Source organism: Branchiostoma belcheri, unplaced genomic scaffold (genome assembly GCF_001625305.1).
Source record: "Branchiostoma belcheri isolate BF01 breed outbred unplaced genomic scaffold, Haploidv18h27 scaffold61, whole genome shotgun sequence".
In the NCBI taxonomy this organism is placed as follows: Eukaryota; Metazoa; Chordata; class Leptocardii; order Amphioxiformes; family Branchiostomatidae; genus Branchiostoma; species Branchiostoma belcheri.
The window spans coordinates 151,647-168,673 of record NW_017804254.1 but is presented as its reverse complement, the minus strand read 5'-3'; the positions used below and the strand labels follow the sequence as shown (position 1 = coordinate 168,673).

Here is a 17,027-nt window from a genome sequence, read left to right as displayed (position 1 = left end):
AAGACAGCTTACGTTTTTTTACATATAGAATATGACTTAAATAAAGAATATGTACAGTATGTTTAGAGTCAAAACTTTAGGTCCAACACAAAAAGTTCTCTCACCTAGAGCTAAAGTTTTAACTCTAAACATGTAACTACCAACACGGATGAACTTTGATGATAGTATAAAGAAAGATGTACTTTGGCAGTTCAGTCCATCAGTAAATAGCGTCAGTCCGGGTGGACAGGTGCAGTTGTAAGACCCGTCGTTATTTTCACAGCCATCAGAGCAGTCACCGTTATTGGTGGCGCATTCGTCGATATCTGAATTTTTTACAAAATCATGAAAAATACGTCTGGTAATTTCTAAGAATATTGAGTGATACGATTCAGCAGGAAAGAATTACCTGTCTGTGGACATAATTTGTGATTTTTAAGACATTAAAGAGACAAGTTTTTAAAATGGGGTAGGGAATTTTCCCGACCAGCCTCGTAACCCCTGCTTCTCCTATTGGGTCAGTTAGTCCTCACTACTTGTGAGAAATTGGGCTGGTCTCAATCTTGATGTTTCTGACTCAGGGAGAAGAGTTGCTGTTACAGTTCTACTAGGTAACCCGTAACCCAAGTGAGTGGCAATACCATTCAGGTGGTAATGCCACTCAGGTGATACCATTCAGGTGGTTAACCAACCTTGAAGTGGCCTAATGGCCGTGTTACGTGGCGACCACTAAGTAAAAAAAATCAGTAATGAGCGGATAAGCTTCGGATAATGACAACCCCACTTTTGTTTTTCAGCAAAATGTTTTATAAGAGCCACGGCAGTTATACCAAAAATGACATTCTTCTATTCACTGTCAAAAGTACTTATTACATATATCGGAAATAACAAACTGTTCATTGGATATGTTGACCGGTATATGATATATGCTTTAGAGATGCAAATAGGAAGAAATTATGTCATTGATTCAATCCATTTTCAACCAATCGTAGTCTCGCACTGAGCTCGCCAAATCGCTCTATCAGGGCAATATACCTCGCATCTGGTGCACATGCCACATGTTCCTTCTAAACCGTACCCAAATACAAGCCGTCCAAGATAGAATCCTTAATAGTTTGATACTATTAGATAGACGCAAGGTGTCAAATTTATGTGAACATGCTCACCTATGCAGTTCCTGTTGTCGGTTGGTGACATCTCCCAGCCCTGTGGACATGTACAATTGTACCCATCCGGCAGGTCAGTACATCCATGGGAACACCCATGGCCATGAGTGTAGATTGTTGTATTACACTCATCTATAACTGTATTGGGTGCAATGGCCAACTGTTAATACATACTGGTTTCTAGTATAGAATGGGAAAATAATGATTCCTTATTGACAAAACACTTGATTACTAACTCAAGAATTCTTTCCTTCAGAAGACCACGGATTGGACTGATTATTCCACAGATCTAATAGTATACAATAATTTGTATCCCTTTAGCTGGAATCTTAGGCGTATGACATCTTATTCTCTGCATCCCCCAATGATGTTCGTTCGTCCATTCGTCCCCCAATACACAACAACTTATCAACAATAATTATCAACAATGTCGATATACAGAAAATGAAATTCCAATCGTCTCATTGCCTTCAATTTGAAATAGAGTCTAAGCTTCTTCAAATAACTGATGACTCAGTACAACGAACCCAATCCCATCGCCTACATGCATCACATAAATAAAAATCATGAAAACACAAGACAAAGAACATAGATTTATACGACAGTACAGGTCAGAGTGGACTTACTGAGCTGATAGTAAGTGACCTCGCTATCAGTGAGATGGAAAGCTTCAGGATGCTGCACCTTTGAGGCCGTGCTGAGGATACATCTCGTCGTGGTATAACACGTAGTAGGCGAGTGGATAGGCCAGAACTCGACTGACAGGTACCTATGAGTTGGTGAATTGCTGATACATTCCATCAGACACTGTTCCTCTGTGACCCCTACCAACGTCATGTCGTTAAATCCAGTCAATGCAGACCCACTGAATCTTAGGAACCTGTCGAAAGGGTGACCTACAGCCAAAGCAAAATAAAAAGGGCAAACATGACGCTATAGATAACACGAACTTGTATGAAAAAAATAACCCACATGGGAGATGTTGTAGCAATGGTTAGACCACACCGACTTAATTTTATGGATGACATCCTCTGAAGACCCCCAAATTAGTGCGCGCGGGTGAATAAAAACAAATGCGCACAAACGCGCACGCACGCACAAACAGACAAAAATCAATTCTTCCCATATTTTCATGGAGGTAAAAATAAAAAAAAGCTAGCATGTCCAGGGCAAACGACACAAGAATGGGACGAACAAAGGACAGCCGCCGAGAGGACAAAAACGACGTTAACCTTTGTCTTCCCAAGACCTTCTTAACTTTTGCTGACCATAAATAGGCGGAAGCAGAAACGGACATGACAAAAAATGTACAACAATGTAAACAAACGTTCCAATTGCAAACAGGAGAGCGCAAACGTCGATATTTTGAAACTGACCAAATGGAGATACTTGACAGATGAACTTCCTGTCGGCCTGGGTACACGGTCCATCGTTCCATGTGTTGGGATGCATATGGTTTCCGGGCCAGTACTCGGCACAGTCCTCGTTACCGTCGCTGTTGGGTTCTCCTGGACCCCAAGGTCTGAAGTCGCCCAGAGGAACGTTATCGTTCCACATCCAAACTCCCTCCTGGTGGTGATCAGTCAGCCCAAAACGGAACCTCGCGTTGTTGTCAACGGCATTTTTCAGACCGACTAGGAACTCGTTGGTCGCAGTGTCGCGGGGCATGGCAAGGGTTCCCCCGTCTAAAGAACACCTACTGACTGACCCGTTGTAGGTTGCCGTGTCGTCGAAGGCCTTGTAGCACAGGCGACTAGGCTGATGGTAAACGTACGCGTATGGGCAACCTGTTTCAGAACGAATAAGGTTATATACTATCATCAGTATATAGGCTCTACGAGTGCTGTAATACTTCACAGAGTGTGAACTAAATTACTGGCTAAGATCTGTTACAATTCTACATATAGGTGTTAAAATAACTGATAAAAGTACTTATTCCATATGTCTTTGTTTTGCATGACAGAAAATAACAACTAAATAAACAACGTAATCTGAAACAATTCTAAGTAGGGAGCAATCCGTCCATTATTGTGGTGACTCCACTGGTAGTGTAGAAATACGGAAATTTAGAAAGTACTTACCGGATGCATAAACATATGTCAGTAGTGATGCGCCGAAGAAAATGATGCCGATGTACTTATTCAACGCCATGTCCCTACAGATTCTCACTGTCTATGTTGTCCAATGTGTATGACAGTATGACTAGAGGGAGCTCTACCTCACACATGTGGCAGTTCTGTGGCAGTTCTGGCAGTTACAAACTGCGTTTGCCGATGATTGTCCCCACTATAATCCCCTATACATAATATATCACCTACACAAAGGAAAGAATTTGTTGACGACAGTAGGATAGATCTCGCGTCATACGGTAAGAGGTAAATTGCATTTTTATAATGACACTTGATGTTTTGCGTCATATATATATTACAGAAATATTTACCTTCCGTGATGTTATATTCTATGTCTATAAGTTTTGTTGGGAAAAGGACTAAATTGAATTTTTAAAAAATTCAGTTGAAAAGAAAAAAAAGTATTGTAAGATGACCATTGCTCACTGTGTCGTTGAGGAGTCTTTGTAGAGAAGATATTTTTTTCTGAGGTATGATGAAATGGTAGCCTCCATAGCATGCTAAAAACTGGGGGTTTTGGGGGGTCTTCGTGGTCTTTGGGAGCTTTTATGTGCTATTTTCTGATCGCATATAGACAGCATAGCCGGCCTGGTTGAATTACCCCCGTTTCAGAAAACAGCCGAAGACCACCAAACCTGCGGCCCTCAGTTCTATAAGCCTGCTACGGAGGCTAGTGAAATGGATGGTTTTATTTCAGTTGGCCCGTGCAGGTGTGCATGGACTATAGATAGGCGCCACTTCTTGGAACTAATTTGATTGGAAGGGATGAATCACCTAGGATATTGGTGCAATTAGAACGAGTTATTCCCCTCAGAATGAACAATACGATGGGGTGAATCCTGTCACATAGAAAGGCACAATATGTTTACATATAATTGTAGGGTGGATATGTTTAGACGTAATTGTTGCTGTACTAATATCAATTTGGGTACGGAGAAAAAGACAACAAGACACTATTACTAACTTCCTAAAATTAAATTTTTGTTTAGCTATAGAAAAGGGATGCGTGATTTTAGAACGAAATACAAACTTATAACTCGTGGAAACCTTAACTTTGCTCACTGGTAAGAATGCTATAGGCTAATAACACAAACACGGCCGCAAAATGTCTGTACGCCACATGACATCAAAAGTGCTTTGAATAATTCATTGCTACAGGAAATGCTTGCCTAGCTCATCGCCGTGCGTTAGAGAGTATGTTAACATGTAAACTGAGGTGTTTTTTTTTATTTTGCACAAATTCCAAGTATGAAGTGTTCTAGGCTTTACCGTAGTCCATTGTATCGCGTAAGGTACACGTGGACCAATCAAACAAGGCATGTCTTGGGAGGGGGCGAAAAAACGGACTTCTTGGTGCATTTCCATCCTACATTGAAAGTATACGTAATACTAGTAGTAGGTAAAAATGTAGCAATTAATCCAGATGAAGCTAGAGATTTATATTATTACTCTTATATCCAGTGGTCATTGAATTTGAGGCAACAGATACACCAAAGGCCATAGACGATGTTCATGATTCAAAACTTTAACAATTGGATGCATACACTTTAACTTAGTAATGTTTCAAGGACATTAGGGATAAGCAAATGCCATACTACGGAGTAGGTAAATGATGGATGTGATATATACATATGATGGGTGCTTGGTCACCATGATCAATTAGTCAAAACATTACTGCATATACATGTAAATAAATATATCTCACATGACAAATATTAAGCACAGTGATTCTGTCCACTTTTTCATTCTAGTGTAGACCTTATATCGATATGTTCACCAGGTATGTGGATTGCGTTTCTTTACACCAAAACACCAACAAATAGATATTGCACCGATACCCTGTCCTTATTACAAGACGGAACTGTACAAGTTGGTCAAGACTGGAACAAATTTTCTACAGGTAATAACAGTTGTATAATAATAACTTTCTTCTTTTTAATTTTTTTTTCGTGCACCTTCCGGTATATATCTAATAGGACCACCTGAGGTACGTATACCAAAGACAAACATGTTTAACAAGCTCAAAAAAGCACAAACTTCTGTTAAAGTTGTTTTTTTTTACTTCTATAAACTCAAGGCGTTTTGAAAAGGACGTGAATCTATTTAGGAAAATTAAAGTATCGGTCTTTCTAAAGATAAATATACATTGAAGAATCACTATGCCTGTTCCTCCCTGTATGATCTGTGGATAATATAAGCACAAAATAGCAACATAGACCCGAGCAGAGTGCCAAGAGTGACGATCCCTAACATGAGGTAGCGGTTCCAGTCGATATCATACACCAGACAGGCTCCTTTAGCGTCACAGTAGCTGGAGAAATAGATGCACGTGAAGTCCATGGCCATTCCGAACAGGAAAGGACCAGCAACACCTGGAAGAAATACGTAGATTTTGTATACTGTGTATTCTGTTTGCTGGAAATATTAGAAGGGAAGCGAGGTTTTTTTTCAAAGTCTTATATAAATATCACTAGAAAGGTAACATTTGCAAGGCAAATGCATAATGTTTACGTTCGCATATTGTCTGCTCTGATAATTGTTACTCCAACACATTCATATATATGGTCAGACAGAAGTCTAAATCCCTCCTGCTATAAAATGGCAACATGATGTAACCCAACACTAGTTACCATCATGGTAACAGACACAACATTGGTTCAGGTCATTGAGGTCACTGTTTGGAGAAGAAGAAGAAGAGGAAGAAGAAGAAACTGAGCTAGACATGCTAGACATGCTAGACATGTGCGAAGGCTGGGGGGGGGGGGAGGGGGAAGTGCATGTGCGGAACGGAGTGAAAGAGCGCCGGTCAAGGGGAAAGTGGGGGTATGCCCGTTGTGCCAACGAGAGATCTCTTACTCTAACATGGCAAGGCACCAGAGGGCCTGCCGCCGGGTGTGGGACCCCGGGGGTGGGTCTTGCCCCTGACCAGGGCCGACAGACCAAAACGGAACGGAACGGAAACAATATGTTTTCCTTTGGTAAACATAATTATCAAGCTATTGTGTATACACATAATTCTGACATACTTCCTGATTGTGATACACACTGTAATGACCTTAATTTGATGATAGTCCCAGTAACTGAGATATGCTTTGTTACATTTGAATGATCTTTAAACCCTAACAGTGAACTTTTATTATGTTTACCGAAGGAAATATTGTTTTTGCTACGTTTCCTCTTCTCCTGTTCCAAATGACCAAAGACCTGATTTGTTGACGTCTGTCATCATAGTAACTGATGTTGGGTTACATAATGTTGCAATTTTATAGTAGGAGGCATTTATACTCCTGTCTGACCATATATATGAATGTATTTGAGTAAGAATTAACAGAGCAGACCATATTCGAAGGTAAACATTATGCATTTGCCTGGAAAATGTTACCTTTCCAGTTAATAGTACTTCAGTACTTGAGTCTAATTAGTTGATTCAGTTTGTTGACACCCTAACCGTATGTTTCTAAAGTTACTATTAGGTAAGACTTACCAACTGCCTTGACTGCAAACTGTATCATTCCAGTCGCAAGGGTGGACTCGTCCCGCTTGACAACTCTGAAAAAATAGGAACGAGAAGAAGTTAATAAAGAAAAGGTAGGTCGTTTGACGTAGGCTTATCACAACTTAATATGTATGCTGTTCTAATTTCGTCACAAACTGTAAGAAGTACATGTACTGGGCCATTCGTCTGACCATAGCCTAACTATATCGCGCGTCTTTAATCCTCATTCCACCTCTCATGTGTCTAGAAACTTTATGACCAACACCTATCAGAAGGTAACATACATATGTGCTAACATAGAACAATCCATCTCAGATTGAGATTGTATCTTGCCATATACTAGTAGTCGGAGGCTATGGTGACCGGTTTCTATGGTGACCGAGAACCCTGAACTCCTATTGGACTGCTTTTCGTAGTGATAAAGAACGCTGAGCTCCTATTGGACTACTTTTCGTAGTGATAAAGAACGCTGAGCTCCTATTGGACTACTTTTCGTAGTGATAAAGAACGGAGCTCCTATCAAACTACTTTTCGTAGTGATAAAGAACCCTGAGCTCCTAATGGACTGCTTTTCGTAGTGATAAAAAAACCTGAGCTCCCATTGGACTGCTTTTAATTTCGTAGTGATAAAGAACCCTGAGCTCCTATTGGGCTACTTTTCGTAGTGATAAAGAACCCTGAGCTCCGATTGGTAGTTCAGTGGATGAGATCATCACGAATTAGGTCACAAGAGGGCCCAATCTGCGCTTGACAACAAGGCTAAATATAGGTCTAACCTCATCCCCATTGTGATAAAAAATGCCAGTTCATTCCTTACCTCAGTACTGCCGTGATTATGGGTGTGAAGGCGAAGAACGACACAAAGGCGACCACGAGCAGGACGATCATGAGGAAGATGAAGTTGTGGCACTGCCCGAGAGAGTTGCAGTCGTTGGAGGCCACGGACCCGGTGTAGTGTTCCTTCCGGATCTTCATGGTCCCCGGGGGGATGCAGGAGCAATCTGTGTACAACTGGGAGCAACAGTAATAAAGTTTATATATTACAAAATATCATATATTTCCGAGCAGTGTTATTGACTTTTTGTGTATGCATTAGAACTGTGGAGGAGATGGTATGATGTATTGTCATCGGATGTCATGTAATGTCATTACGTATACACCTCTGAATTCCTACACATACTACCACCTGGCCTTTTTTTACCTTCTGTCATGTGTCCTGGAATGTCTGGAATCCGAACATACAAACTTCCCCTAAACCAGAGCCACCCGAAACAATACTTCGGTACCAGAAGTAACAAACTGTTACTGCAATGAATGATAACGATATTGTATGCATCCTTATACATGTATTGATGAACTAAATATGGATCGTGGGTCGTGTGGCGTAAGGGCAGTCTCAGCGTTCGGCTAGGAACCAAGAGGTCCCGAGTTAGAATCCTGTCGTGCCTCCGACTTTGTGCTCTTGGGAAATGCACTTAACACGACTTTCCTCACTTCACTCAGGTGAAAATGAGTTTGTCTGTTGTTCATTCATGCGTTGTTGGTGGCATACTAATAATTTGAAAAAGCTTGAGTGTACTGTCGCCATGTCTTGTAATAAATGTTGGAATAGAAAAAAGAACATCTGGAACATCTTACCATGACGTCCTTGTACTTGGTGTTGAGACTGTCCTTACACCCAGCGAAGCACTGGTTGAAGTACATGACCTTGTCCGGGCCGCAGACCGGGCTGAACTCCCGTGGGCAGACACAGTCCTTGTTACACTCCGCCTGCAGGTTCGCGTGGGGGAGGGGCTGTCTTCCCGACTGGGAACTGAAAGGTGACAGTTGAGGGTGATTCGAATGAAACACAGATTGGCCAAGACCGAAGACAGATTGGCCAAGCACACGCGCACGCATATACATACACAGACACATGCACGCACGCACACACACTCATATTCACACGCGCGCACACACACATACACACACACACACACACACACGCACACTCACAAATACATACACAAACACATACACACAAACATACACAGACACGCACGCGGAAACACACACATATGGTTTCATTTGATTTTATTGACGTGCCTTACATTACATATGAACCTGTCATGTGCATAAAATTAAATCAACGACTTATTCAAAGCATCATTGACCTAAACAGAAAACTCCGACTCACGCTGTAGCTCCGTACTCCGTCATGATGCCTGCGATGGGTACCGGCTCACAGTACAGGAACATGGCGGGGATGACAGCCATGGCCACCACCAGGAACAGCCAGGCCAGCAGCTGGATGGAGTTCCGTCCGGACACCTTACACAGCCGCATCAGCACCCCGGAACTCAGCGTGCCCAGCAGCGTGGCCGGTAGAACCACGATTCCTGGAGGTGGTGGGGTAATGGTTAGACGTAACCCGTGCAACTTACATGTTGATTTATTGCATGCTTACTTGTATACTATTGGGTGAATTGTTTTGGGTGGCTGATATTTGAGTTTGTGTGTGTGTGTGTTTGTCCGGACATAGTAGGTTGACAGCACGTGGGTGTGTAGGATTGATTGGCAGGTAGAATAATACGAAGCCAAAAGAAGATGCCTATAGGAATTGGGGGAATTCAGGAAGCCAAGAGTTACATAAAGACCATTTTCTTCGTAGAAGTCTTAAATCCCCCAATCCTTGTTCAATCAAGATAACACGGGCTTGGTGTTATCTTGATTGTTTGCTGCCTTTTGAAAAAAGACACAAAGAAACAGGTACTATAGAAACCAGAGAATCTGTACATACCTATCAGCGCACTGGCGTTCGCCTTGGTGATGGAGAACTGTATCTCCATATACTTAGGGATGTACATGGAGAAACTGTTGGTGACTCCGGATATGACGAAGATGGCGAGGAGGATGAGAACGTACACGCTATTGGTGAAGAGGCAACCCAGCGTGGTAAACAATCCTATAGGAGAAGGGGTAACATCCATGACATCCTTACATGCGCATATACAACATGCAATGAGACCCTGCGACTAAAGCTCCTGTCACACATTCATGAATTTGGTCTCCCGAACACTAGCCGAACGCCCCGCAACCATGGTTAGGAGTAGGTCGGAGCAAAGTCGGGCGGTGTTATTTTGTTAAGCGAATGTTTCAAAATGTTTAAAACATTCGAGGGTTGGTCAGGAGGCTCAGACATGTTCAGTTGTAAGTCAGCAGTGTTTGTGGGTCAAATTTGACTCAAATGTAACTCAAATTCCTTTCGATTCGTATCTAAAAGTAGGCGTTGCCTGACTGTATCTAAATTTTAACCGACATTGTTAACTGTTTCTAATTGAGTATTGTCCTTTTATGAGGGCTAGCCCTTTATAACAGCCTCCGGCTAGTTGGGCAGTCCTGGTTGTATATTTGTTTATACAGTCAAATAAATCAATTGATATCAAACGTCAGCCGAACGTGGTCGGCTGGCGTTTGAAGCAAGGTCTTGCTTGCATCATGAATGTGTGACAGGGCCTTAAAGAGAAGGTATTACAAAGACAAAAGCTCACCTTTGTCGGCCAGGTACTGCCGCTCTGCAAGAGACGGTAGGATCCTGGTGGTCTCCTTCAAGCCAACTTCGCGAGGCTTTTTCATCTTCTTTGGGAAGAGGCAGAGAGGCAGACTGAAGAAGAAGAACGCCGCGGCGAGGGGTAGGAACCCTAGCCACCACGCACCTATCCACCGGTCGTCAGTGGAGTCGATTCCTAGTGTTGAAAACGAAATAAAACGTTGATGATACGGTCCATTCTATGTGAAATTATACTACATTACAAATACAATTTGATATGGAAGGATGCCTACTAGATACAATTTGTAATAGCCCTACTGAGTCTTTTTATCCCTTATTTACTATATATCATTTGTATATTTAAGTACAGATCTGAATCAGAAATGTAAAGGACGTCGACTCACCAATCTTAGAAGGGCTAACAAAGAGAAAGTCCACGTAATATCGAAGTACAAAGGAACTGAAGAGGAGACCAAGAGCGTTGCCTGTGTTTGGAAGGACCAGCGCTAAACCTGAAAAAAAAACATTAGACATAGTATTTTACAGGAAAAATTGTCGTTGAAATAATGTCATCTGACACAATTGCTGCGCAACCGCGATTTTTAGTAAACTTAATTTTTGGAGGTCCGGGAGTAGACAGTGGTCTTTATAGTGACATCTCTGCTTAAATGACAAAAGCTTGCTATTAAAGTTTGTAACTGCATCTTAAGTTGAAGGTCAATGTTGTCACTTACCGATGTACAGTGGTGAGCTCTCCTTTGTCACGTGATCATCGATGTACGTTGTCCCGAGAGGCAACGCGGGAGCTCCACCAATCCCCATCATGAACGTCGCAACGGTCAACATGACGTACCAGAACAGACTCATCGAATGGGCCTGCTTGCAGTTCTCTATGTCTGTCGAATTTTGCGCCTTCCCCGGCGTACAAACCACTTTTTCTTCGCCTTCGTCGATGACGTGCCGAGGCATGAAGAAGTATGGCAGCGCAAAGATGACGCAGCTAATCCCGATCAACATTGTACCGTAGGCGATCCACTTGGGACGATGCGACCCCTTCTTTCCTCCGTAATACGACACCAGGAGGACCATGATTAGGTACCCCGCGTCGTGCCCTCCGTACATGATACCAGTGTACTTACTCTCCATGTCAAACGCCTTCTCTAAAGTGGCTAATATCCCCACTCTGTAGCCTATCGTCGTGTTGATCAGCACGCACACGATTGCCCAGATTGCCGCGAAAAGTTTGGGACTCGCGCAGCACTGGCAGCAGTCCGGGTGGCAGCAGCCGCAGCCGCACCTGTTCTCCGGTTTCTCCCACTCGTCCTCGGCGTTGTCTCCGAACAGATCCTGCAGACTGGACGAGTCCGAGTCGGTGCCGCCGACGAACAGTCTGCGGTGTAACGTTCCCGGGGACTGAGGCGGGCGTGGTTTGGGCTCTTCTTTCTTCCTACCCGCCATTAGTCTTTCCGTGTCTTCGTCCACCAGCGGTTGGAGGTCTATATCAGACATGGTGATGGTCTGTGTAGGAGCTGAGTACCTGAGTGACTTGAATCCTGCGGCAAACAACAGTGTACAGTGTTTTCCAAACAGTTCAAAATGTTAGGTTTTTATAGTTAGTAAATATAGGTTCTTATACCAGCCAGAAAAGTTCAAACAAAATTATTATATTATACAGTCAAACTTGTCTATGACGACCACCAATGTACCATGAAAAATGAGTCTTCTTAGACAATAGTACAAGTGGTCTCCTTTTCTAAAAAGCATGGTGATAAGAAAAGTCAGAACAGGAAAACCACAGCAAAATTGCCACCCATTTTACAACAGACTGCCCCCCCCCAATGACCAGCCATTTTCGACATTGCGCAAAGACCTCCATGCTGTCAAAGTAGACCTTATTATTTATCTAATTTATTTAGTTCAGAAACTATTGTACATATCAAAACGTGCCAATGGGAGTTATGGAGATAGATGTTTTGTCTCGACATTTAACAACCGCCAATACAATGTTTTCAAACCTGTCGTTCAGCCAGTTCATTGCTGGGTAAGAAATGACCTCCTGCATTAACCCTACCTAGACCGGGGGGGGGGGCTAAAAGTGCCCGCGGCAACTTTGATGTCACCTAGCGTCTGAACGGCTAGCCGTAGAACGGCCAAACTTGGTAACTTTTCCTAAAATATTGTTGGCAACAATTCTCAATCATTGGAATAAGATAATAATTTTGTGTGTTGCCATGGCAACGGGTTTCTGACAGGCATTTTTTGCTAAATTTAGTACTTTTTGTTTCAACAATAGAATTTTATGGGTTTTATGTCAAGTTACTCATGGTTTCTAATATCAATAACATCCTATATAATTTTATGTAAATTTTATCATTAAATATGCATAATTTATGCTAATTTGATGACGTCATTGGCCAAAATCCAAGATGGCGGACCATATCATTAGAACAGGTATATACAGGTTATTTTCATTAAAATTTCATCAATACTTCCATTTCTTTTTCCAAAAAAGGTTTAAATGAAGGTCTATAGTATGTTTACGATGTATTTTAGGCTTTATCATGAAAAAAAACTATTTTTGAAAATTCAAGATTGATGATCCAAGATGGCGGATATCTTAAATATGCATGACGTCATTTTATGACGTCACCGGTGTTGCTATGGGCAACATAAGACTTAGTACACCATAATATTCTGTCATAAACACTTTTGGTACAGTTATGTTGAATACCATTTAGTTTTCAGGGAAAAACCTATTTAGATGGTTTTGGCCAATAAAATCACATTAATGACGTCATAATGACGTCATATTACGTCATAACGACATAAAAATTGTAGATATGATAAATTTTTACTAGTACACCATTCTCTGAAAATTTGGTGGTCATACGACATACCGTTCGCGAGTTCTTAGGGGGGGGTCAAAAGAGCCCCCCCCCCGGTCCCCCCATGTCAAAAAAAGCCCGGTCTAGGTAGGGTTAAGTTGTTTTCAGACAAAAGAATGTCTGTTATGTGATCTTATTATAGAAAACTTGAAGGAGTTTTGACAAACACTTTCCCCATAAAAGTGGCCGTGTTGAAGAAGACTGGGTCACGAGTAGCTAACATCTACATTCCAAATATATAATTATAAACAAGCTCTTTAAACTAGACACGACACGTGAAACACTATATATATAAAGGATGATTGATCACTTAACATCTAAAGATGAGGTAATTTTGATTAATAAAATCTCCCACTGGTGATTAATTGGGATAGTAGGTGTAACTGATGTCACCTAGCTACATGAATGATAAATTAACCTTGATAGTCGGACGGAACCACCATTTAAAGACGAATCTGAAAGTATGAAATTGTTCTTGCTTATTCAAGCATAACACGTGGCAACACGCATCCGCGTGCACTCTAAAGGTCACTACTTTATTTTCACAACTTCGTCACCTTAATTATAACAACATTTTTGTTGGATCAAATGGAAAAAGTAAATTTACAAGGTTTTTCATTTGTCCTATAAACTTTGTGATCGGGAAATTACTGTCCGCGTGCAAGATTTTCTGTAGATATCATGAAGGTTGTCACCTGACGAAGTTATCAGACAACTCTCTGTTGCAAAATGGCCCCCCATCCAAGATGGCGTCTACCTGAATTTTGTAAACTTCACTAACACACGTGTAATATGTCTACCTAGAGGTGATTTATATTCTATAGCGATGCCCCAGTTCTTAAAGAATCAACTCAGTCACTAGTTAGATTGCACTGGCGTTTGATAAATAGCATACGTGTACAAAATAAGCTCCAATGCTAGTGACATCCATTTTTAGACAAATTCGCCAAGACCTGGCGCCCCCCCCCCCCCCTTCTCAATATTGTTGTTAACACTTGATGCATCAGAGACAAAACAGTTAACACAGCCCTGTTGATATAATCTCCAAGCAGATCCCTCTCGGTGGCAAAAAGACAGTATCAAATTGGCCAGGCAGTATCCATTAGCCAGAGAAGCTCCGCGGCCACCGACGGGTTGGTGGGGATCAGGACAAAAAAAAAACGCCATATATAAAAAGGTAACGATCTTTCCCCACAACCTCTGCTTGGAGAGTACTGTTGATAAAAGTTTCGCATGAACCCAGACGACTTACCTAGTCAACGAAGAATCCTTCAAGGATTGCCAATCTTCTTAAGTCGGCAAAATAGTAGGTAAAATCAGTGTGTTGGATAAGTGTTATCCTCGGACTCCAGTCGGAGACCCTACATGTAGTTGTGTGGGACTTGTTGAACCAGTTCCGCCCTGTGCCGACTAGCCTCCGGGGCACAAACGTTTAGGCCAGGATCCGTGTGACGGGTTTTTGTTACGCTCCACGACAAAACAACAATCACTGGTTACCGGAGCGTGTCAGCCAGTTTCACTCCGTGTTGTAGGGGGAATTCTCTCACCGCACAGTCACCTGGTGTTTGCGAAATAGACTTGCACACCGCAGTCATTCAGTTGCAAATTGGCCACACCAATTTAATTTGTTGGTTCCCAGGTATCTTAAAAAAATATATGAAGCGACAGGGCGAAAAATAACAGATCTAGGCATCCTATTACAGCCCCAAATACTACGATTGGAGCCATGAAGTCAACACAAAATGCTCGTTTATATTCAATAAAACAATGAATTTTTGAGCTTTTAATCATGCATTGATAGATGAAAAAAAAACTGCAACAACTTGGAAGAACAGGACTTTCCTCAACTGTTGGTAGCAAAATATGAGCATTTTTGACTTGATTCAGAACCAGAATCTTTTTTCCTTATTGCAAATGAGAAAAAAAAAATAATTTGGTGTGGCCTTATCTTCCGGAACTTTTTAACAATGTCAGTGATAAAGAAATCGATGTGGTACACATATAATTTGCTGTCGATATAGGATGGATAATCTTGATAAATTCTTCTCTTTTAGATGCCTATTCAGCTTTTTGCCAATTTTTTTTTTTTATTACATTCGATTAGAATAGTCAAGGCCACCCTGGTTTACGGGTACTCACCGCAGCGCCACCCTGCTTTCGGCGGCGGACAGGGAGTGGCGCCCCTGCCCATTGAGGAGCTGCAGACCACAACATACACACACAAAACTTGTACGCGCGAGCACCCCATCCAATACCCCTACCCCCACCGTGCTGGAGCCCTCAACCAATTGAGGTTTGCACGGAATAGGAACAAGGCTCAAGCATTCAATTTCCAACAGGTGGTATTAAATTAGTGACAACTCTTTTTATCAACCAGTTTAGACCGAATAGCTAAGGCACTAATAGAATGTACATAATTAATCCTCTCTTAAGACCTTTAACATTTGACTATATTGCCAGTTTTTAAAAACTATAGTCTTTTTTATCTTGTTGGTCTTGTAGATAAGCTGACAAATGAAAAGAATAGAAACTACAAAATGCAATAAGGGTACATGTGTAGTTTATTTCATATTTGGTGACTTCAAGGTTATAGTCCACATAATTAGAAAACAATGTTAGCAAATTGAGAGAGAGAAGAGGGTCTGCATGGGGGGGTCCTGGCAACGGTTAACGGTGAATTCAGCAGGGCCGATAACGCTTAACGGTAAATTCAGGACGGTCGGCAACGCTTAACGGTAAATTGACAGACTTTTTTTCGTTCGAGCTGCACTGGATTTGGTATCTCGCTTTGTGAGAAAAGGTGATCACTGACAAAATTACGTATATCTTACATGTAATGAAGCACGCATTAAAGGTATGTGTACCCTGTGTTCCCCACATGCCCTGGTCCCCGAGTGCGTCCACAAATAAAGGGGAGTCCGAGTCGACGTCAGCCAGCTTGCATTTTTACCCTCGCCAAGAAGGTTATGTTTTCAGTAGCGTTTGTCTGTGTGTGTGTGTGTGGGTGGGTGTGTTGTGTGTGTGTGTGTGGTTTAGCAAGATAACTCGAGAAGCAGTGGATGGATTGGAATGAAACTTGGTAGGTAGGTAGGACTTCATTAGACCTAGAAATGATTAGATTTTGGGCCCCCTGGCGGCTTTGCTAGGTACTGCAGCTGAACTTCCGGTTTTGATATCTCATGTTCTGGACATGCTAGGGTCACGAATTTTGGTTGGTAGATAGCTCTTGGGGTAGGGAAGAAGTGACATGAGTTTGGGTCCCCTAGCGCCTTGTTCTGGAACTGCAGGAGCATTTGTTGAAAAAAAATTGAAGGACGATAACTCAAGAACCGGTTGACGTATTGTCGTGATTTTTGGTATGTAGGTAGTTGAAGTGATGCTTGACATAATCAGATGGCAATTATGCAAATCAGGAGCTAATTTGCATAATTAATGAGGAAATTCTATAAATCTGCTTTGTTCGATAATAGAACTATGAAACAGTTGTGACATCTACTTGAGAACGAGAAAAACATCTGAAGATATAGATTATGTAAATGAGGACCTAATTTGCATAATTAATGGAAAATTCTTATAATTCCATAGTTGTAACTGCTGCACCCCAAATTTCATACTTGCCACATTTGGAAGTTAAGTGAAGGTGAACATCAATAAACATAATTTATTCAAATCATCACCTCATTTGCATAATTTATGAGGAAGTGCTATAATAGCCTTTTTCTTATGATAAGGCTGTCATTGGATGGAGAATATGATCAACTGATATAATCCATGCAAATGAGGCTCTTATTTACAAAATCAATGATTAAAATTGTATAATTCGTCACCCGCAAGGGTTAACAT

At 41.7% G+C, this 17,027-nt stretch overlaps 2 protein-coding genes across 2 annotated transcripts in view; both read right to left on the bottom strand.

Moving 5' to 3' along the window:
- The window catches only part of LOC109482839, a 28,329-nt gene extending 25,033 nt beyond the window's left edge, over nt 1-3,296 (bottom strand). Inside the window, exons 1-3 of the mRNA XM_019785681.1 lie at nt 3,227-3,296; nt 2,522-2,932; nt 1,974-2,041 (exon numbers count right to left, since the gene is read on the bottom strand). Of these exons, the coding sequence (XP_019641240.1) occupies nt 1,974-2,041; nt 2,522-2,932; nt 3,227-3,296 (549 nt within the window). The remainder of the gene's footprint in view (nt 1-1,973; nt 2,042-2,521; nt 2,933-3,226) is intronic.
- A 1,318-nt stretch (nt 3,297-4,614) lies between these two features.
- Nucleotides 4,615-11,848, bottom strand: LOC109482978 (solute carrier organic anion transporter family member 3A1-like). The gene is made up of 9 exons (XM_019785883.1): nt 11,034-11,848; nt 10,704-10,811; nt 10,301-10,495; nt 9,550-9,714; nt 8,947-9,148; nt 8,409-8,583; nt 7,588-7,781; nt 6,759-6,823; nt 4,615-5,646 (listed from the first exon to the last, which is right to left on the bottom strand). Exons 1-9 carry the CDS (start codon nt 11,806-11,808, stop codon nt 5,432-5,434), a joined length of 2,094 nt encoding a protein of 697 aa, XP_019641442.1. The 5' UTR covers nt 11,809-11,848; the 3' UTR covers nt 4,615-5,431.
- Nucleotides 11,849-17,027: the final 5,179 nt, after the last annotated feature.